The sequence below is a fragment of the Aspergillus glaucus genome (genome assembly GCF_001890805.1).
Source record: "Aspergillus glaucus CBS 516.65 unplaced genomic scaffold ASPGLscaffold_1, whole genome shotgun sequence".
In the NCBI taxonomy this organism is placed as follows: domain Eukaryota; kingdom Fungi; phylum Ascomycota; class Eurotiomycetes; order Eurotiales; family Aspergillaceae; genus Aspergillus; species Aspergillus glaucus.
In genome coordinates this window covers 459,309-479,513 of record NW_019170453.1, presented here as the reverse complement: position 1 = coordinate 479,513, position 20,205 = coordinate 459,309, and the positions used below count along the sequence as shown (strand labels likewise).

At 50.5% G+C, this 20,205-nt stretch overlaps 9 protein-coding genes across 9 annotated transcripts; 4 read left to right on the top strand and 5 right to left on the bottom strand.

The window, feature by feature from the left end:
* Window positions 1-502: 502 nt before the first annotated feature.
* Window positions 503-2,032, bottom strand: ASPGLDRAFT_161227 (Rab geranylgeranyltransferase BET4). The gene is made up of 4 exons (XM_022542474.1): window positions 1,965-2,032; window positions 1,801-1,911; window positions 1,157-1,745; window positions 503-1,100 (listed from the first exon to the last, which is right to left on the bottom strand). The coding sequence occupies exons 1-4, from the start codon at window positions 1,971-1,973 to the stop codon at window positions 709-711; spliced, it is 1,101 nt and encodes a 366-aa protein (XP_022405796.1). The 5' UTR covers window positions 1,974-2,032; the 3' UTR covers window positions 503-708.
* A 134-nt stretch (window positions 2,033-2,166) lies between these two features.
* On the top strand, window positions 2,167-5,338 carry ASPGLDRAFT_41074 (WD40 repeat domain-containing protein). The gene is made up of 2 exons (XM_022545331.1): window positions 2,167-3,373; window positions 3,587-5,338. Exons 1-2 carry the CDS (start codon window positions 2,347-2,349, stop codon window positions 5,227-5,229), a joined length of 2,670 nt encoding a protein of 889 aa, XP_022405795.1. The 5' UTR covers window positions 2,167-2,346; the 3' UTR covers window positions 5,230-5,338.
* A 49-nt stretch (window positions 5,339-5,387) lies between these two features.
* Window positions 5,388-6,256, top strand: ASPGLDRAFT_161220 (uncharacterized protein; the record flags this gene model as incomplete). The annotated part of the gene is made up of 2 exons (XM_022542473.1): window positions 5,388-5,935; window positions 6,004-6,256. The coding sequence occupies exons 1-2, from the start codon at window positions 5,652-5,654 to the stop codon at window positions 6,254-6,256; spliced, it is 537 nt and encodes a 178-aa protein (XP_022405794.1). The 5' UTR covers window positions 5,388-5,651.
* On the bottom strand, window positions 6,235-7,256 carry ASPGLDRAFT_204034 (uncharacterized protein). The gene is made up of 3 exons (XM_022543056.1): window positions 7,235-7,256; window positions 6,517-7,185; window positions 6,235-6,456 (listed from the first exon to the last, which is right to left on the bottom strand). Exon 2 carries the CDS (start codon window positions 7,135-7,137, stop codon window positions 6,577-6,579), a length of 561 nt encoding a protein of 186 aa, XP_022405793.1. The 5' UTR covers window positions 7,138-7,185; window positions 7,235-7,256; the 3' UTR covers window positions 6,235-6,456; window positions 6,517-6,576.
* On the bottom strand, window positions 7,182-8,412 carry ASPGLDRAFT_203243 (uncharacterized protein). The gene is made up of 3 exons (XM_022543055.1): window positions 8,071-8,412; window positions 7,425-8,018; window positions 7,182-7,368 (listed from the first exon to the last, which is right to left on the bottom strand). Exons 1-3 carry the CDS (start codon window positions 8,354-8,356, stop codon window positions 7,235-7,237), a joined length of 1,014 nt encoding a protein of 337 aa, XP_022405792.1. The 5' UTR covers window positions 8,357-8,412; the 3' UTR covers window positions 7,182-7,234.
* Window positions 8,413-8,425: 13 nt separating this feature from the next.
* ASPGLDRAFT_161217 (Utp12 domain-containing protein) lies at window positions 8,426-11,500 on the bottom strand. Its single transcript, XM_022542472.1, has 2 exons — window positions 10,751-11,500; window positions 8,426-10,694 (listed from the first exon to the last, which is right to left on the bottom strand). The coding sequence occupies exons 1-2, from the start codon at window positions 11,311-11,313 to the stop codon at window positions 8,705-8,707; spliced, it is 2,553 nt and encodes an 850-aa protein (XP_022405791.1). The 5' UTR covers window positions 11,314-11,500; the 3' UTR covers window positions 8,426-8,704.
* Window positions 11,501-13,312: 1,812 nt separating this feature from the next.
* On the top strand, window positions 13,313-16,475 carry ASPGLDRAFT_202002 (putative transcription regulator BDF1). The gene is made up of 3 exons (XM_022543054.1): window positions 13,313-13,829; window positions 13,899-15,960; window positions 16,021-16,475. Exons 1-3 carry the CDS (start codon window positions 13,729-13,731, stop codon window positions 16,354-16,356), a joined length of 2,499 nt encoding a protein of 832 aa, XP_022405790.1. The 5' UTR covers window positions 13,313-13,728; the 3' UTR covers window positions 16,357-16,475.
* Window positions 16,476-17,208: 733 nt separating this feature from the next.
* Window positions 17,209-18,912, top strand: ASPGLDRAFT_62704 (uncharacterized protein; the record flags this gene model as incomplete). The annotated part of the gene is made up of 5 exons (XM_022548565.1): window positions 17,209-17,352; window positions 17,421-17,519; window positions 17,606-18,156; window positions 18,209-18,445; window positions 18,681-18,912. 5 exons carry the CDS (start codon window positions 17,209-17,211, stop codon window positions 18,910-18,912), a joined length of 1,263 nt encoding a protein of 420 aa, XP_022405789.1.
* Window positions 18,913-19,478: 566 nt separating this feature from the next.
* ASPGLDRAFT_30852 (frataxin family protein) lies at window positions 19,479-20,180 on the bottom strand (the record flags this gene model as incomplete). Its single annotated transcript, XM_022543983.1, has 2 exons — window positions 19,479-19,754; window positions 19,824-20,180. The coding sequence occupies 2 exons, from the start codon at window positions 20,178-20,180 to the stop codon at window positions 19,479-19,481; spliced, it is 633 nt and encodes a 210-aa protein (XP_022405788.1).
* Window positions 20,181-20,205: the final 25 nt, after the last annotated feature.

The following is a 20,205-nucleotide window of genomic DNA, read 5'->3' as shown; positions in this document are numbered from 1 at the left end:
CAAAAGAAAGTGTGAGGAGCTCAATTCCAAAGACCGAATAATGTCTACGTATCGTAACAGTCATCCATGGGAAGGAAGACCAGGGGAAGAGACCCCGGAGAACGAAGGAAGAAACCCGGCGGAAGCAGCAACTCCGCAGGGGCAGGAGGGAGGAAGAAAATAACTGAGAAAATGCCACCGGTCGCAACAAGGGATGCAAATATCAAACAATTCTATACCTCGGCTGCACACAAAACAACAATCCAGATGACTCGAATCGATTGAAGGGATCGGGTTTATTGTGGTGGTTGTTGTTTATGGCCGGCGGTTGTCGTTTTGCTTTATGGCGGGCCATGGAGGACGGCAGAAACGGGGTATGGTGGATGTTGATTGGTCGTAACGGGCCCACCGCCCACTCAACGGCGGTTCAGGGACAAGCTTAGTATTTTACGGTCTACACTTATCGGTGTGTATAGGGGATGCCGACAAAAAGATTTGAGGAGGCTTCTCTCTTGTTAAAATAGCACCAAGGAAGAATTAATTGATTCATATAATAATCTCCCATGTCCAGGGATCCCTATTACAGTTGCCTCCCGCCACTTAACGCGTCCTCGAGAGAAATTCCCATATGCACGGAGCCCGCAGGATATGTACAGGAGAACGGCGCCTATGTGCGACCGTCCTGCATTCCAATCCTTGTGATAATTGATTGAGAGGCGGGGCCCTGCATCAAATGTCTTTGCTGGTCTCTTTCTCTAGCGACCTTTCGAAATCCAGCCATCGTCCTTGCCGTAGTGGATCCAGCTTTTTTAGTTCCGAGAGCCAGCTCAAGATATTCTTCTTTTGCTCTCCATTGGGCAGCGTCCCTTGGATCTTGCACATCAGTAGAGTACAATCAATCAACCCCTGGTAGATGTATTTACAGTCCTCCGCTCCGTCTGACAGCTCTTGGATTTCGTCGATCTCCCGCTGGACATATTCTAATCGCTCCGAGGTGCTTAGATTGGGCGCCATCGTCGATCCCGCTAGCGACGGATCAAAAGTACACATTATGTTCTGGTGGTAGAACCAAAGAGACTGGTCGTACGGGTCACATAGAGCGCGGTGGATTAGGTCCAACTCTGTCGCCGTGACATTAGCATATAGAAAGACTTCTTTCCGGAAACGATTAACAAACCATCATTGAGCATCTTTTTCCGCTCCTGATCATTAGCAGAGTTCTCATCCAGAAGCCGTTGGATCAGTTTCGTCCGATAGTGCCAAGCCGAAAAATTGGAGAGATTGGTGCCTATCATCTTCTTTGCGTATTCGAATTCCTCTGGCGCCATAGTCTTCCTTGTCGTTCCCCCTGATGGCAGTGTCTCCAGTGTTTCGACTACGAAGTGCCTATACCCCCAACCGTGAAAGTTTCTGCTGTCTAAGCTCAGCATCTTACCAACAAGCGCCAATTCTTCTTGCCATAACCTCCGCGCGAGTGGGAGAGGGAGAAGACGCTTGGCTTCATCAAGTAGCCATAAGCGATAGTTCCAGATCCAATAACACTTGGGAAAACTGCGAAGGAGGGGAATCAGAAACAGCAAATCGCTCTTAATGAGATTCGCTGTCCGGTCAACGCCTGCATCTTCTGAGTCGGACGATGCTGCTTGCGAGAATTCATGTCGCAGAACTTGCCGTCGATAGTTCCACACGCTATAATACTCAGGGTTGCTGCTCAGCAATTCGGAGATGTTCTGGAGGGTTTCCGGTGTATATTGGTGCTGATCAATCTGGTCACTATCAATCAGTGACTCTGTAAGATCACATAAATACAAATCTAGTTACCTTATCATGGACTGACCGGTCCAACTCCTGATATTTCTCGATCTTGCGAATCTCTTGCTGACGGACTTCTTGGGGCCGCTCTTCTACGGAACGTTGGCGGGGGACACCATGCTGCCGCAATCATCATTAGTCGGGAAACGCAATAAGGATAAGTGAGTCCTTACACTAGCCATCGTGACCTGATATCCTGTATATTCTTTAGGAAAACAACACTGGTTTTTCTCTGGCCCTTTCGTGGTATGAAAGAGTTGCCGGGACGGGGAACGTGACTGCCTCCCCCGCGGTCACGTGTCTTTATCTACAACGCTTTCCTATTTAGGTCATCTTCCTTTTCTTTTCCATCTCCGGTCTTTCTGAGAGTCTGCAGGGGGGGGCTCTTCTATTCTCTTTACGCTCGCAACTTTATAGCATTCTTTTTATGGCCCGGAGTGCTGCCGATTGGCCCAGTTAACGCTCTTTTTCAGTTGTCCAGGGCTCACAGCGCTTTTGCCGGCTGTTACTACATAGTACTATCTTGCTCATCCCGTCTATCCACAGCAAACTCCAATGCCTTCCTTTGCGGAAGAAACACACTCGAGAGGTTATTCTTGGGAAGGTCTTGCTTTCGATACCCCAGTCAGTCCTTCAACTCCTCCCGAGCTTATATGGGATAGCTCAAGCGAAGATGAATCCGGACCTGCAACCCCGATATCCGAGACAGGGCTCTCTCCTCCTCTAGATGGCAGCGTGTACCCGTATCGACCGTTTTGGATGGCACCTATGGATACTAGGAACGTCTTTGAAACGCCGCTGAGCAAAAACAGCAGACGCCAAACGGGCCGCATCCCTAGCAATCTACCGTCAATAGAGCACGTGCTGCACGATGCAAATATTCCTGAAGACAGAGGTCGCCGCAAGACGAGACGTTATCCAAATGCACGCCCTGTGAGGCAGTCGAGAAGCCCAGTGTCTCCGGACCGGTTCATTCCTCAACGAGAATTCGCAAACCCTCCTTCAACATCGTTTCGAGTGTCTAAGAATCCTCGCGAACTATCGCCAGACGAAAAACTTCTACGACGACGCTCGAAAAAGGTAGATCCATTTCGACCCGCTCGCAGAGTAAGATCCACAAGCCCGAGACGAGGCCCTCAGCACGTACGCAGCCCTCACTACAGTCCCCATCTGGTTAATGACTCGGCCATCGCGGGTTCAATCAATATGCAGAGGGCTAGGGGTGCTGGTAGACAAGTCAGCTTTGGGGCTGTTTGGAACGTTGGGGGCAGATCAGCAGCGCAGGGTAACCAGCCGTCTGTGGCAGTACCTGATGGCAATGGTGGCCTCCTTAGCAGTGGGACGACCGCTCCTATGCATATTGCCGAGTTCTTCTCGCGGCCTACATCATCCGAGGCGCCTGAGAGACACGAGTCCCGTCTAGCCGTTGCACTTGAAATCGACCCTGCATCTCGGCTGCTCAACACATGCAACTTGAGCCCGCCATCCGAGTCCAAATCAAGCCCATCCTCCCCTGGCCACGACCGATTTTCTCCTTCTGTTTGGAAAGATGGTGCTTGGATAAGAACAGATGGATACCAGGGTAAGTTTGAATATTCCGCTTCTGCCCAATGTCCTAAACAATGGTATCTACGTGAAGAGCACAAACTTAGTGAAATGGCCCACCTGGGAGGGAAGCATGTGATTGTATTTTGCTATACATTTGCATTCATGCTTGGGTAGGCGGAGAAAGAAACATGGTACCTTGCTTTATTATCCATGTTGCAGCGTAACTAACCGCTATCGAATTCCATAGGATCAAAGGCAGCAACCAGAGATCACAATGAGAAAGCCGTACCGTCTCAGCCTTTCCGGATATTGGATGCTCCTCATCTTCGCGATGATTTTTATTGCTCACTCTTGGCATATTCAGCCACCACAGGATACCTAGCAGTCGGCCTTGGTCATCGCGTCTTTCTCTGGAACGAAGCTTTGAGACTGCTGCATCCACCACTCCAGGAACAACACCCCTCAAATTATGTGACGTCTCTGTCCTTTTCCTCCGAAGATGGTGAGAAAAGCATCTTGGCTGTTGGCAGACGAGAACGCACATTGACCTTGTGGAGTCCATTCGATACTACCAACGTGCGGTTTGAAATCGATCAACCGGACTCAATTACGTGTGTATCATTCAAACCGACCCATTCGCGCAGATATTCTCAGAAATTTGACTTCGAGGTGGACGTCGAGGATCTTGTTGTTGGTGACGAATGCGGTAATGTCTGGTACTACTCGGTGGAATGGCCGGATAATAGCGTACGGGACAGACACTACTGGAACGGAGCCCTGACCTTGCTTGCTAAAATATCTGCCCACACTCAGTCGATCTGTGGTCTTGCCTGGTCTCCCGACGACATTTATCTTGCGAGTGGTGGAAATGACAACTCCTGCTTGCTCTTTGACCTCCGCGAGATTATCCCGTCGCAGGAACCTCAGGAAGTCCGATGTGAATCACGGTCTTCCTGCCATTCCCAGCAGTCTGGTACGACGCGATGCCAGAGCGCTCTATCTTGCTACAGTTCGCAGACCACTGTGCAACATACATTCAGCGGACGGCGCCTCATCAGTCATTTAATCCCCTCTTGGATTCAATCTCGATTCAGTCCCTTGGCGTCACCCGTTCTTAATTATACCAGTAAAGTGATCTCTGGAGATCAAATGGCTTTTGTGCCACTCAACAGACACAAACATCGATTGTTCCATTCTGCAGCAGTAAAGGCCATCGCATTTGCTCCCTGGCAACCGTCTCTTGTCGCGACGGGAGGTGGTACGAATGATCGAACAATCCGTTTCTTTCACACGCCGTCTGGGTCCTGTTTGGCCACGATCGATGTCCACTCTCAAGTGACCAGTCTAATCTGGAGCAATACCCACCGAGAGATTGTTGCGACCTTTGGCTTTGCACGACCCGAGCATCCAATTCGGATTGCTGTCTTTGCATGGCCCAGTTGTGAGCAAATTGCTGCAATACCATGGGGTCCTGGTGGGACTAGTTGGGACGGCGTGACGAACAATGAATTTGTTGAATGCGGACGGGCCCTCTATGCGATTCGTTACCCCGGATGCCCACGTTACTTAGCACCGGAGGAACGAGAGAGGTGCTCGCTCGACACTTCGAGACCAAGTACTCCGAACGTGATGAACCGAGATGGGTCGACTGTGCTTTGTCCACGTCTCAGAACACCGGTAGAACCGAAGGCCAAGGAGGGAGGGTTGTGGTGTTCACGCACATTGGAGGAGGGCTGCATTATCGTCGCATCTACTGATAGGACGGTTAAATTCCATGAGGTATGGGGTGGAACCGGCAAGACGACGGATGGTTCTAGCCCTCTTGGAGGGAGTCCGCTTCTGGAGGAATTTGAGGGTGTTGAAACGCTTGGAAACCAGGTTATTCGCTGATTGGATGGTCCGATATATGTTTTGTTTTCCTCTCCTTTTCCTAATATTCTTCCCGGTGCATGTACAGAGACATTGGTCGATTATTGATAGATATTCTTCAAGATACCCAACATATCATTTTTACAATTCAATTGAAATATTCTTTTGCAGAATAGATTGTGTGTTATGCTTTGTGGTGGCGAACCGTGGTTCATGCTAAGGAATGTCGATCGCCCAGCTGGCGCTGATCAAAGGAAGCTTTGCAGAACAGTACGGCTCGGATATCCGACCGGGATTCCCTCAGCAATAATACCGGGTGCCATACTAGTGATTTAGTGCATAGCTCAGCTGGATAAATACTCCGTAGACCCTTTCACCTTCTCCTTCACCTTCGACTCTCCTACTACTTTTACAACCACCACACATTCAAATACACCCACAAAATGGTCTCATTCAAGCTCCTCACAACCCTCCTCACAAGCACCGCAGCCATAGCTGCAACCGCAACAGCACCAGACTTCAACACCCTCAACGTGACCGTCATCGGCGCGCGCAACAACAAATCCACCCTGGAATGCTGGGCCATCGAACCCGGTTTCACCGAGTCCTCCCAAGCCGGCACCGCAGGCTCCGAGGTACTCAATCTGGGCCCTGTGAGCGGAAATGCATCGTTCTCTGTCCTTCCTGCGAAGTTTGATGGTGGGAGGCATAATGCTCCTGCTATGCAGTACGTCCCCTTTCCCATCCCCTTTCTCAACCTTCTGTCGTGATGTTCGTGGTTAACGATGGATTTAGATGGGTGGTTTTCCTCTCTGGCCTCGCGCACATCACCCTTCCGCACTCTGATAAAGAAGCCTGGATTCGGGGTGGTAAGGAGGGCGCGATTCTAGCGCTGGATACGGTTAGTGTTAGTGGTGATGGGCACATTACCAAGTATCCGTCGGATGAGGTTACGGTTGCGATGCAAGTGCCGTTGAAGAAGAAGAAGGTGCCCGGGCATCAGGTTTTGCATGACGGTGCGTGTAAGGGGGAGGAGGTCTCGTTGTAGATGGGTTTCAATGGGGTTATGAGTCGCGGGTCCCGTCAAATCTTCCCCGGCATTACTTGTAATTTGACGACGCCTTGTCCTGCTTTTGTTGGTATGTCCAGTCGCTATTAACACCTTTTCGAGTCTCCATGAATAGCGAAGCCATTTCTTGAGGCCACGGGGTTCGACGTCAATAACCGAAGGCTGCAAGCCCTTTCTTTCTATAAACAGTAGCCTGTTAGCTCATGTCCAGACGCAAGGAAGGGATGTTGCCATCTTACCACCGAGTACTTTCTTATCCAATTGAGATGGCAGACTCTAGGGAGATGGTGAATAAAGGATCAAGCTTTATACGGCATGGAGCATATCGATAACGGTTTAGGCTCAGCAGGAAACTCGCCACTCCTGAAATCATCTGCTATGCAGGTGTCAAGCGGATCTACATCCTTGACTCCGATGCTCAGCAGATATTCCACCACTTTGTCCTGGCTCCACGCCTTTGCGGCGATAATCAGCGGTGGGCATCCACACCGTGAGTACAGTGGGCCATCATCTAGATCGACCCCATACTCACGCAAGATTCGTAGGCATTCCACATGACCCATTGCGGCAGCATATACCACCACTTCAACAAGGTTTTTCTCTGCCTTGACTGGGTCCTTGTCAAGGTGGTGGACATCAATCAATCCGCTCTCTTGAAAAAAGCGCAGGAATACCGCTGCCTCCGGCTTCATGCTGTACATGGCCCGAGTGAGCAATCCATGTCCATCGATCTGTGTTTTCGAAAGTCCAGCATTGATAAGTATCTTTGCGGCATTTTTTTGGCCTCCCCATGCTGCTGCGAATATGCTTTTGCTCCCATGGACATTGACATCTGCTCCACGCTCAAGTAAAAGACGCATGACTTCTTCCTGGCCAGTCCACGCAGCCTGGGCAAGAGGCGGTACATGGAAAGATGCTCCTTCATGGGCTCGAGTCACATTTGGGTCGCCTCCGTTGTCAAGTAATCGGTTCACGATATCCATCATGCCCAGTCGACAAGCCGCACAGAGACCTTCGGAAAGCAAATACCGGAATCCTGATATGGGAGCAGTCAGTCGATCTAGAAGTGTCCAGACCAAGTCGTGATAGTTCTGCTGTATTGAAAATATTATTGACCACTCGAACTCATTATCTGATGTGTTGATACCATATTGTGGTTGTATTAGCAGGTAGGAAATATCCTCATGGTTATCAGAGATGGCCCATTTCAAGATACTACCTTGATTGACATCAGCTCCATGCTGCAGAAGCTCATAGACGAGGTCATAGTGTCTGCCTTTGGTGACTGCATGTAAGGGTGTATCGAAATATCCATGCTTCATTGTCTTGAGGTTTATTCGAGAATCCTGAAGCATGTCCTGAATAAGATTCCGCTTATTCAAATAAACCGCCGCAAGGAAGACAGCGTCTTGCTTATCTCCAGAGGGCGGGAGGGCAAGGTAATGCCGCAACTGTAAGAATGTCGGAGTGCTCCATTTGCAGAGAGCATGCATATACTCGTATCGTAGCTTTTCGCTGCTTGCAGAGTCGCCAGCGTCATATTTCACCGGCTCATCAACAATGTAGTTGACTAGGCATGCGAAATTTCCTCTCGGGTCTGGTGCTGGATGTGGCCGTTGAAGAAGATATCTTGTAGTAAAAGCCAACATAGCTTCATCGTGGTTTCTAATACTCGCCATCCAGCATTGATTGGAGAAATTCCGTGCTGCGTATACCCAGAGAACTTGACTGTCAAAGAAGCCTGGCTGATGCATTAGTATGGTCTGCACTTTCGAAACACTGGAAGTACTTACGATTAACGAGACGTAGATTGACTGCACTACGCCTATAGAGGCCATCAAAATAATGTTCAGGCACGGCAAGGTCGATGATCTGACAGAGCAGTTCGGGGGGGAGATGCATCAAGTCCATGATTGATGATGAAGAATTAGGTGGTACGAGATTGCTGAGCGTAAAGCGGGCTTTATATGTTGGCGAGAATCGGCCGTCACAGCCTTCCAAGATCGCCTGGGCTGTAATTTGAGCCTCACGGCCCCCGAGGCGCAGCCAATGGATCCTCGCGCCATATCTAAGTGACATGAGGTTGAGGCTCTGCCCTCCTTCCCCGTTGATCAGACTAAGGCCTAGTATATGTAAGCTCAGGGGTGTATTGGCAAAATGTTTGCCTGTTCAGTGAGGCAGGCGCAGCTTTGTATTCTGTACAGTTAAACTGGGATGCACGGCTGAATAAGAAACAATGATAGACACAAAGAAAAGAAATAGACGTCACTTTTAATGAAATAAAACCCTCCCTCTTTCTCCCTGTAAACTAACCAAACAAAGCATTACATATATGAAAAGAGAAAAACAGGGTATAGGTAGGTAGGTAGTAGGTTGCTTGGTAGATACATAAGTTATATATTCATTCATGCTCTAAAAAGGAATCCTTTACTTCCTTCCCCCCTTATTCTTCCCCTTGGCACTACCCTGCACCTTGGCCTTTTTGGACGGCGGGGGTTGCGCGGGCGTTTCAACATCAGACTCCCCATCATCTTCCGAGTCAGCAACAAAGTCAGCAATCGAGCCTTCGCTCTCAGCACTGTCGTCTTCATCGCCTTCATCTTCTTCGAGTGACTCTTCAGCGTCCGAAGAGCCGGCGGATTCCTCTGCCTCGACGTCGAGAATGTTCTCGTCCTCGTCCTCTTCCTCCTCGCTTCCCTCCTCCTCATCGTTCTCCGAGTCATCAAAGCCGGATTGCACACCGTTGATCATCGACTCGTCCTCGTCCATGGCTTGGTCGCGTATCGACTTGGTGCGGGGCGTCGCCGCGTTCTTGGCTTCGGCATCGCTGTCCTCATCTTCCTCGTCTTCTTGTCCCTCAACGTAGATGACGTTGTCCTCATCCTCGCTGTCCATGCCCTCTGCGTTGCTGCGGATGGATTGTCTCAGGCTCAGCTGTGCATCGAGCATGTCGAGCTTGCCCTTGAGCAGGAGCAACGAGGACAGACTCGAGGAGCGCTGGTCCATCACCTTGAACAGCGTGGTCATGCGCTTCAGGAGCTCGGGCTTACCGGCAAGAGCACCTCCGTGTGCCACGCATGTCCACTGCACCCACACGAGAAGGTGGCCATACCGGCCAGGGCGCGAAGAAAGGCGTTCGGCGAGTTTTTGAAGAAGGGTAGCTGCCAGCGAGGAGTCGAGACGCTGGATGGTAGTCCGGATGATGGAGAGGTCGCCGGTATGGAAGCAAGACTCGAGCATGCCGCTGTCGTTGGTCTTGAGGGCCTGAGTGAGGACGGTGGAGAGGGAGACGCCAGTGGGAATTTGTTGGACGGCCGCGTTAGGTTTACCGGGTACCAGAGCGCCCATTCCAACTTCGTCGTCGAGTTCGGCCTCGACGTCGACTTCTTCCGATGCGTTTGCCCGCATAAGCTCACCGAACGACGGCTCGCCTGTCTCCTCTTCCTCCCCTTCTCCATCTTCCTCGTCTGAGCCAGATGCGTTCTGCATCTCGACGTCGTTGTCGGTCTCCTTCTTCTTCTTCTTCGGGGTGTCCTCCTTTTCGTCCGACTTCTTGGGTTCTTGTTCCTCGTCCGAGTTTTCCTCCCCACTGTCGGACTCCGACGCATCACCCTGCTTGGTGTCTTGCATTTCAACATCATCATCACCGGCGATATTTCCTTGCTCAACAACGGCCCGAGACTCATCGACCTGACTTTCACCTGCGTTCTTCGCCTTGTTTGTAGATACCGAAGCGAGTACGGAGTTGCTGGACTTGGTCTTCGGCACCTTCTTCGTACCAGTAAATGAGAGCTCGTCAGTCTCTCCGTTTTGCCACCTGATTCGTTCAAACACTGGAATAACACCGCCTTCGGCATAAGCAACCACCACATCCGATCCCTGGATGGACGCAGCCACCACAGAGACAAGCGCATCCGAGTTTTCTGAGCGAGTGATTTGGATCGAAGCGTCGGCTCTCCGAGTCATCTGTTTTCCCTTGGCCTTGAGACTAGTAGTTTCTTTCGATCCTTGAGCCTGAACGAAAGGCTTCGTGAAAAGCTCAATTGTGCCGTCCTCCGTCACAGCTGCGAGAACCTGGTTTTCCAAAGAAGACGCTTGCTTGTCCGAACCGGCGTACAGCGATAACGAAGAGACCTCTTTGTCTGCAACGAGGTTAAGAACGAGCTTTTGGGTCTTGGAGTCGAAGACGTTTATGTAACGATCGTTGTCGGAGGCGAGGAAGAGCCCTGCAGACGAGTCCGTCGAAGAAGAGATGATTGTCTGGATCGTATTACGCATGGCAGGGAATGCAATCGGAGCTTCGTCGTTTTCGACATTGATGATGTACGGTGTCTGAGAGGCGCAGATGACGGGAGGATTCGAAGGGAATGGGCGGCAAAGAGAGGTAAATGTCGACGTGGTTGGGAGGTTGATTGTTCTAAATCAAATTATTAGGTGACGGTTGTTTTCAAGAAGTGACCATGTCATGCCTACCTTTGAACTTGACCGGTGCGCAGGTCCCACTGCACGAGCTTGTTGTCACCTCCGATACTCCAGCCTTCCTGGCTCGACCGTCCCGCAGTAAACTTGAATTCCTTAACACCCTTCTCGTGCCCATTCGCAAGCGATCCCACAATCTTGTCCTCAGCAGGCGAGTACATACGAACATCGGAGGAACTTGTACTAAACGCAACAACCACATCGCCCAGATCTCCACCGGCTCCATTGACGTCGGAAGGGCGCTTCCTCTTCTTCTTCGACTGCTGGTCCTTTTGCTGGCGGCCCGGATAGTAGCCCCAGTCCAGCGACGTGATTGTTTCCTTCGGAGCTAGCACATGTTCGCACTGCAATCGTCCCGTGTTTGTGTCATGGATGCGGAGGTGTTGAGCGTCGAGACCCTGGATAACGGACGCAAAAAGGGCCAATTGGTACTCCGATGGCGCAAAAGCAGCTCGCAAAATCGAAGACTTATTCCCCGTGTATGTTTGACTGGCAACCGCTGGCGTCGCGGCCGAAGATGTCTTCAAGGCCGGCGCCCGAGAGGCTTTCTTGCCCATCTTTCTCTGTACGAAATCCGGGAAAACAGGCGACAAACTTGGAATAAAATGAGTCGCAAAGATAGAAACCGGACGGTAAGACGACGCTAGCCCTGTTTCGACCAGAAATGCTGAATATTATGGGGGTAAAAGCTGCAGACCGTCGTCGGTGTCGATGTTGAGGAAAAAAAAAAAAAAAAAAAAAAAAAAAGTTCTGTAAAAGGCTGTAGATACGCTTATCCCGATACGGTTTAGCGGTCTGGGGAGCTCCGTTGCTGCTTAGGTAATCACAGTGTCTCTTCTCTCCGCCTGGACTGGGAACCATCTCCTAGAACAAAGCATTCATATCAGATTGTTGGTGCACTGTGGTCGATACAAACACGTTTCAGTGCCAATATGCCTATGGTTCCGCAGTCAGCATTGTTCCCTGCCTGGTCAGCAGCAGTCTTGTTGCTGTTGATTTTGATGTCCTGGTAACCAGTCATCGGAGTATGGATAACTTGGACGCGGTGGCTATTCTCATTGAAATGTCACTATAGTGTGCTGGTCGTGGGGGATGCCAATGGACATGGCGTGCGCCAATGCTAACAGATCCTCCAACTCTAGCCGAGGGCTCGGAGTATCGCTCTACGATTTCCTCTCGAGATGACACCTTTGCGCATTGTCTATACTCCAAGGTCCCTGACACGGTGATGTCTTTGCAAACAACTTGAATCGGCAGCTCTGTTTGGTTGATTAAGAAGCAAGTTGTATCAGGAGGTAAACGGAGGTGTCTACAACATTGCAGACCTCTGAGTATTACGGAGAACTATGAACAACCAATTTCCGCCAACGCCACTGTTACTCTACAGCAGCGACTAGCGAATTCGTTGAAGACAACCTATCGGATATAGAATGCACCGTACTTCGTACATGCAGACCGCTTGACGAGAATATCAAACGGAGATACTAGTGGAACCTAACATCCCTTATCAACGAGAGTCGGATGGATACCGCTTGATGTGATGTTTACATTTTGAGTTTCCGGCAGCACCATGACCAAATTCTGGTTTATGCCTTGGCGGGTGGAGCGTCCAAGGGCGGTTGCATCAGTGTGACAGGCTCGACCCTAGACCCGATCGGAAGCAAGGAGAAGGGTTTAGGGCTCAACCCTGGGGTTGTGGTGGTCAGGAGTGCATTTGGGTCACCACTGTTACATGAATGCCTGGTATCCGTCTTTTTTTGGGTATGTCATTTTGATCTCTCTCACCCGTTGGTCAGTGATACACGGGGCACTGTTTGATGTGATGTAATGGTTTTTTTTTTTTTTTTTTTTTTTTGCAATTACTTTTACACACCATACCCAGCTGAAGCTACGAAGATGAAAGAACTTTTTTACAGTTAAAAAAAAAACGATGACTACCGCTCCCGACCATGAAAGATTCCGGTATCCGCCAGTGGGTCCAATATCGACCAATCATCAACGTGTACCCGTAGAACGCGTCATCCTGTAGCCAATAAGAAGCTGCTAAATGGCCTGGACTAGAACAATCGGGCATAGCGCGACTGATGGGGCTAGCGGCAGAGGGCGGACGAGCGCGACGCGGGCGCTCGTACTTAAGCATTCTCGCACCCCCTCCGATTTTTCTCTGTCTTGAGAGTGTGTTTTTTTTATTTGTTCCCCCTTCCCCCTCCCCTGGTATCCTCGGTTACCCTTTTTATTTTACCGCTTACATAACAACGCGTCGCGTCGCGCTCTCTTGTCTGTGCCCCTGACCTACACTTATCAACGTCGTCATCTTCCCTTATTTTTTTTTTTTCTCCAGCCACAGTGCCTGCAGGAGTGGCTGATCCTGTTTTCTTTTTTCCTCTTCATCTTGACAGCCTGAGGCATACACTATTCCCTTGTGGTCGCTGCTGCATCCTTGCCTGACGATCATCTGACCTTGCTCTCTCTCTCTCTCCTCTCTTTCCTCTTCCAGCAAACCATCGAGCTTGCCACTGTTGCCGCCCACGTGACTCGTCTCTGACCGCCTCTTGGCAATATAAATTCGCTTTCCTGTCGCATTCTCCACTCTGCGACTCTTTCTTCTCTTTTTGTATCTCTTCGGGCTCTGGCGACCCTCAAAGAAAAATAACAACAACCAGCGCTGGAGACCTTGGTTTCTGTCATCTAATCAGGTTTCTTTTCTTTATTCCGTTTCTTATTTTCGCTCGACGGAGAATTCGATTCCATTAGTCTGTGATAATAGCGCAGAGAGTACCTATTCCAGTTCAGTCTTGCTGTTGTCACTTCCTAATCTCTCTCACTCTTCGATAGCTGAGTCGAGCTTATCGCTTGTGTCGCTGTGTCCTACTAGAGTCCTTGTATTTCGGCTTCCCTTTCCTCTTTCTACGCTTTCTACTGGAGGGATTTTCTTCCTTAAGATCTCTCCTCATACACACCCAGAGCTCTCAATGGCGACGCCGCCTGCCGAGGCTCCCTCCATTCAGAAGGAGGAGAAGCCTCAACTGCCGCCGTCGCCAAATGGAATCTCTTCTCCCGATGTTGTCACAGGGTATGTATTCACCTTTGCCAGCCCGTGTTGCCAGTCCGCGGGGATTATTCACTGACACATTGCTTTCAGCGCGCAAGCTCCTCCAGTGACTGATTCCAAGCCCGACGTTCCCAACGGTGCGACTGAGAATGGTGTCGCCAATTCCGCCACCACGAACGGCGCCAACTCCGAGTCTTCCGCCCAGTCCGCTACTGATACAGCTGCCCCGCCAGTCGCTCCCCAGGCAACTCCTCCAGCCGAAGACGCAAAACTTTCGAACATGAAACAGGCCGCGACAACAGATGAGACCAAGAAGGAGCCTGCTGAGGAAAAACCTGTTGTTGAACAGCCGGCTTCTCAAGATTCGTCTAATGATGTCGATGCGGACAGCACAGCTCCGAAGGAATCTCCAGCATCGCAAGACGCTCCAAAGCCCGCAGCGGAGCCTTCGTCGGAAGTCAAGGTGGAAGATAATCCAGAGACACCTAAGCACCAGCAGGATTCGACCACAGTGAAGGCTGAACTTCCTCATCACCCTTCCGTTGATACCAAGCTGGACAGTGCGCCTATTTTGGATGTCACTAGTAATCAACCACAGAACAACGACCAGGAGATGCGGGACGCACCGGAACCTCCAGCTTCTCCGACCAAGATTTCCAGAGAACGTGAACCGGACAATGGCGATGAGCCAGCTGCGAAGCGTACAAAGATTGCCACTGGAGGTACAGCACCTGCTCCGGCTCCCGTTCCCGCTTCGAATGATACGGGTGCCGCAAACTTGCCTACGCCCGCCACAGATGTTTCTGCTGCGCCGCCAGCTAGCGAGGGTAGGACCATGACCAAGATGCAGCACAAGTTTCTCTTGAAAGGAGTCCAGAGTTTGAAGCGTATGAACGATGCGCGATTCTACCGGGAGCCTGTTGATCCAATTAAAATGAACATTCCTCACTACCCTCAATTCATTTCTCGTCCTATGGACCTCGGGACCATTGAGCGCAAATTGAAGGTCAATGAGTATCCCACTGCACAAAACGTCATTGACGACTTCTATTTGATGGTCCAGAACGCCATGACTTTCAACGGTCCGGATCACTTGGTTGCCCAAGAGGGTCAGAAGCTCAAAGCCACTTTCGATAAACAGATGGTCAACCTCCCCCGGCGGGACCAGGTCGAGGAAAAGAAGTCCAAGAAGGGATCTCCCAAGACCACAGTCGCTCGACCACAGGCACGCCCCAGCCTGTCTGGTCCACGTGCAGCTGGGTCTCCCCAAGCAACGACATTTGCTCTGGGCCCTGAAGGGTTGCCTCTCATCCGCCGTGACTCGACCACCGCCGATGGACGTCCTAAGCGCTCCATCCATCCCCCCAAGCGGGACCTTCCTTACTCTACGAAGCCGAAAAAGAAGAAGTTCCAGTGGGAATTGAGATTCTGCCAAGAAGTTCTCGATGAAGTTTACAAACACAAGCATTACAATTACGCCATGCCTTTCTACTACCCGGTTGACCCTGTCGCGCTAAATATTCCGACTTATCACAGCATCATCAAGAAGCCGATGGATCTCGGAACCATGACGGCTAAGCTCAAGGCCGGTGAATATGAAAATGCGAAGGACTTCGAATCCGACATGCGTCAGATCTTTAAGAATTGCTTCAAGTTCAACATTCCTGGCGACCCGACCTTCATGGCCGGAAAAACGCTTGAGGAGGTTTTCAACAACAAGTGGGCACAAAAGACTCGCTATCTTGAAGCTCATGAGCCTCAGAACGAGCAACAGAGTCTCGACTCTTCTGACGAAGACAGTGATGAAGACGTGGAAGAAAGTGATGAGGACACCGAAAAGCTCACCCTGCTGCAGAAGCAGATTGCGGAGATGTCCCGTCAGGTTGAAGCGATTACCCAGAAGAAAAAGAAGACTCCGCCTGGATCGAAGAAGGTTGGCAAGTCGAAGTCTGTTGGAAAGAAGGATCCGAAGAAGAGCGGGTCCATCTCCATTGGCAAGAAGGACAAGAAGAGTTCCAAGGCCAAGCCTGAGAAGCAGCGTTTCGTCACCTACCATGAGAAGCAGCTCATCTCCAATGGCATCAGTAGCCTTCCCGACAAGAAAATGCAGGAAGCTCTTAAGATCATCCAAAGCAACGTTCCGGCTCTCAAGGTATGTCTCGCCTCTTTCTCTCTTATTTTCCGACAACTGTTCTAACTTACTTTATCGCAGGGTACCCAAGAGACTGAGATCGAGCTGGATATTGATGAGCTTCCCAATGATGTTCTGCTGATGTTGCTCAAGTTCGTCAGGAAGAACGCTCCGCATGTCATGGAGGATGACGATGAGCCCGCGCCCGCTATCCCGAATAACCCTGCTGGCCCGAAGCCCAAGAAGAATAAGCCGATGAGCAAGTATGAGCAAGAAGCACAAATTAACATGCTTGCTAACAACCTGTCGCGCTTCGAGGGTGGTGGCGGTCAATCGCCGGATCCGGTTCCTTCTGTCGAGCCGAATGAGAGCAGTGATGATTCAGATGATGATTCCGAAGAGAGCGAGGAAGAATAAATGCAATGCACCTTTTTGCTTTAAGATGCTATGTATTCTCTATTCCAACTTCGCTCTACTACTCTCAAGTGATCCGAGTCAATTAGAAGCCTTCATCTTTTGCCGTTTTCTTCTATGTCTTCTCTTCTACACTAATAACGGGGTCTGTCCTGCATATCTCTTGCTGCCACGCGATACCTTTACTAAAGTGTACTGCGTACCCAAGCGGATTTATCCTGAACAACCTCTTGTACATATATGATCATCTTCGTGTTCTTCATTTTCTTTTTCTCTTTTTCCCGCGACCAACCTATCTCCACTTCTTTCAGTTCTCTTGCGAGTTCGTGGATTCTTCGCCAACCAGCAAATGGCTTGGCCATCGTGTTTTTGAGAAGCGTTTTCCAGCTTTCAGACTTGTGTTATTTCCCTTTTATTTCTTGCGTGTGGGTGTTCGATACAGAAGAGAGGGAGAATAATGTGACGACTGTCTGAGGATGTCGTTCCGGGGACGTTCGAAGAAGTTGAGACATTGTGGGAGTTATTTTCGGAATGTGGAAGGAGAGCAGTGATGGATTCATTGGAACCGCTGTCTTTTTATCCTTTGTCGCCATGCCCATGCGATGAATGGTCGCTATGGTGATTTTCTTGCTGTGGGTTTTGGATGGCACTGGATGTATGTATGATTACGATGTGAATGTGAAATGGAAGTGAAGAATATCAAACAAAAACCGTCCACTCCTGTAAAACTGAAGTTCTATAGACACCGAAAAGGGTAAGAGTAGAGAAAGTCTAGGCGGTGTGCGGAGTCAAGATGACGGTGACCTTCAACCTCCGCATCAACAACCACATCACCCAAACATAGCAACAACCACAATGATTCCTCCCTGCGATCCCACGATCCTCGAAAGCAATACCCAATTCAAAAAACTATACCAACAACTCACAACCACCGTGCTCAACCCCGATGGGTCTACACGCGCAAACGATGTGCAACCGGCCAGACAAGAAGTCCTGGAAGTACGCAGCAGCAAGCCATAATGATTGCGACTTATTGATGCGGAATCTCTTATTGCGGTTTTATACAGGACCTGAAGAATTGCCGCGTACGGCATGCAAGGAGACAAATTGAGAAACAGACGTTGAGACGGTTGGCGTTCGATCCGGAGAGTGGGTTGTCGGATGAGGTCAGTTCCTATTGGCTGGGTATTTACTCGTCTCTTGGAGAAGACCGGGGACTTACTTTGAATGATGCGATTGGGAATTGATATAGTACCGAGACATCGTCGCTATAATCGTACTTTATCTGGAGACTTCGCGAGGCCAGATCGGTAAAGACATCGACGACCCCGGTAATGGCATAGAAAGCAGCGAAGTATCCTCTCTTTTAGCTCCAGACATCGAAGCATTCTACGCCAATATCCCAGCCCTCATCCCCTCCTTCTCCAGCGCCCTAACATCCGCCGTCGACGACCTCCGAGCCATAACAGACACCGACTCGGCCACCGCAGAATCCAAAGAACCCCCGCGAACCCCTCGAGTCCGTACGCGACAAGTCACGACTAAATCGGCACAGCCGGCGCTGCTGAAACCGCGACTTGGCGAGCGATTGCAGCAGCTACGTCAGGTTCAGTTGTCAGAGTTACCCACGGCGAGGAAGCAGATGGCCGCGACCGCAGCGGAGGTACTCGCGACGAGGGCACAGGTGCTTGAACGGACGGTTGTGCTGTTGGAGCGTGCAAAGCATGGGGCGCTTTCCAGGGCTACGAAGGCTAAGGCCGAGCATTTGGCTACGGTGGCGCAGGGTATTGAGGGGAAGTTGGGGTTGGTCTACACCACACTTCAAGATTGCCTAGGCAAGGCTAACTCTGAACAGCGTGATGAAATTGGATATTGGGTCTACCATATACACCCCCGAGACGATCTCCTCTCTTGCCCGATACAAGAAACATCTCCAGGCGACGCGCGAGCGGTTAGAAGAGAGACGAGAGCTTGCTATAGAGGAGTTGAACGGGGAGTCTGGATCCGGTCCGCTCGGTGATATTGCGCGACAGTATGCCAGTGTGATCAAGGAGATGGATGCGGTGGAGATGGAGATAAAGAGCTTGGAGAAGTAGATACTTCTTTCTGATGTTTTCCTTTGATACCCTCAATGAGATGTACATGCATCCTCAGGCACACAATCCAAATGATATGCAGATCTGATAAGGCACCCCCTCAGTCACATGACCCGTCCCAAAAATTTTGCGACAGCGCCACCAAGATATCCAAATCATTCACCAGACAGACACCAACCAGGACAATCCATTAAAAGGAACAATCAGGATAAGAAAACAAGAAATCAAAAGAATCAAAATGGCCGACGACGAATCCCTCTCCATTTACGACGAGATCGAAATCGAAGACATGACCTTCGACCCCAACCTCCAAATCTACCACTACCCATGTCCCTGCGGCGATCGGTTCGAGATTTGCATTGATGACCTGCGAGATGGGGAGGAGATTGCTGTGTGTCCAAGTTGTAGTTTGATGATTAGGGTTATATTTGATGAGGTGGGTTTCTTTTCTCCTCAGGGTTAAATGGAGGATCAAGCTAATGGTTTAATGTGACAGGCCGATCTTCCTAAGGCGTGATTATATACGAGAGACTACCTTTAACGACGGTCCGACGAAACGTGCAAACCGCATGACGCTATTCCTGGTTTGAGGATGAGACGCAACCATTCTTGCTTGGAAATAACAAGTTCGGGATTGGCTCACTTGGGGTGGGAGGGAACTGCAAGAGCTACGTCGCGAAAACACTGGCAATGGTCATAGGCATCGGTATCCCGCCTGGCTATCCTCCGCTGCGCCCTGCGCCCTGCGCATCTCGTGGGACACTGAATGTGTTACTTGGTGGGATTTGGCCACGACCAGCCTGCCATCGCGCAGGTTGTAGGTTGCTGGGGTAGAGATGGATTCGCATGCGGTCGCGAATGATGGATGGGCCGGACCAAACCAGTCACACTGTCCGGTTATTCCTTCACGGGAGAAGGATCCAGTCCATGCTGATATATTTCGTCAAAACATGAAATTGAAATCAACAACCAATATACATAATATCACATTCCTTTTCCTGCGTAGATAATACAACCCATCCCCTCTGCCTAATATAACTCCTCGCTATAGATATCCTTGGACAAATTCAAGCCCAACTCCGAATTCAACAAATCCGTCAAGTTCGACCCATCACGCAGATAAACCCACTGCCCAGTGACAGTAGTCCGAGTTCCCTGCTTCTCATTCTGCCCCTCGCTTTCAACAATCCAGTCGTACCGCTTGGGCCCGGAAATCGGGGAACTAAGCCAGATCTGCTTATTCGGGGGCTGCTTGTTCAAGACGAAGGTGCCAATACCGGGGGCAATGATGTTCAATACACCGGCCTGCAGTAACACAAACATTAGCATGTCAATCCCTCAACGCTCTCATAGATGAGATGGGACGTAACGCACATTATACTCCCCCTCCAAATCCGACGCATCCTCCTGCGCCGTCCGCTCAACCTCATTCAGCAGCGACTCGAGATAATGCTCCGAGTACTCGTAGTACTGCGCGTCCGTCAATGGCGTCGGCTCTGTGATGTGGACTGCTGCACCGGCGACGTTGTGAGACTGCGGCTTCGGGGCCGGGGGTTCGGAGGATTCGGGGTGGATGCCTTTGCGGGTGATAGGGGAGGAGTGGAAGCTCTGGCGAAGAGCTGGTTGGGGTTGTTGGGGAACTCGAGGGTGGATGGCAGCTGGTGCTGCGATCCGGCTGATGCGGAGGGATGGGCGCACGGCGGAGAGGGCGCGGGGGGCGCGGGGGAGCATGATGGATTATGTAGAAATGGCTATT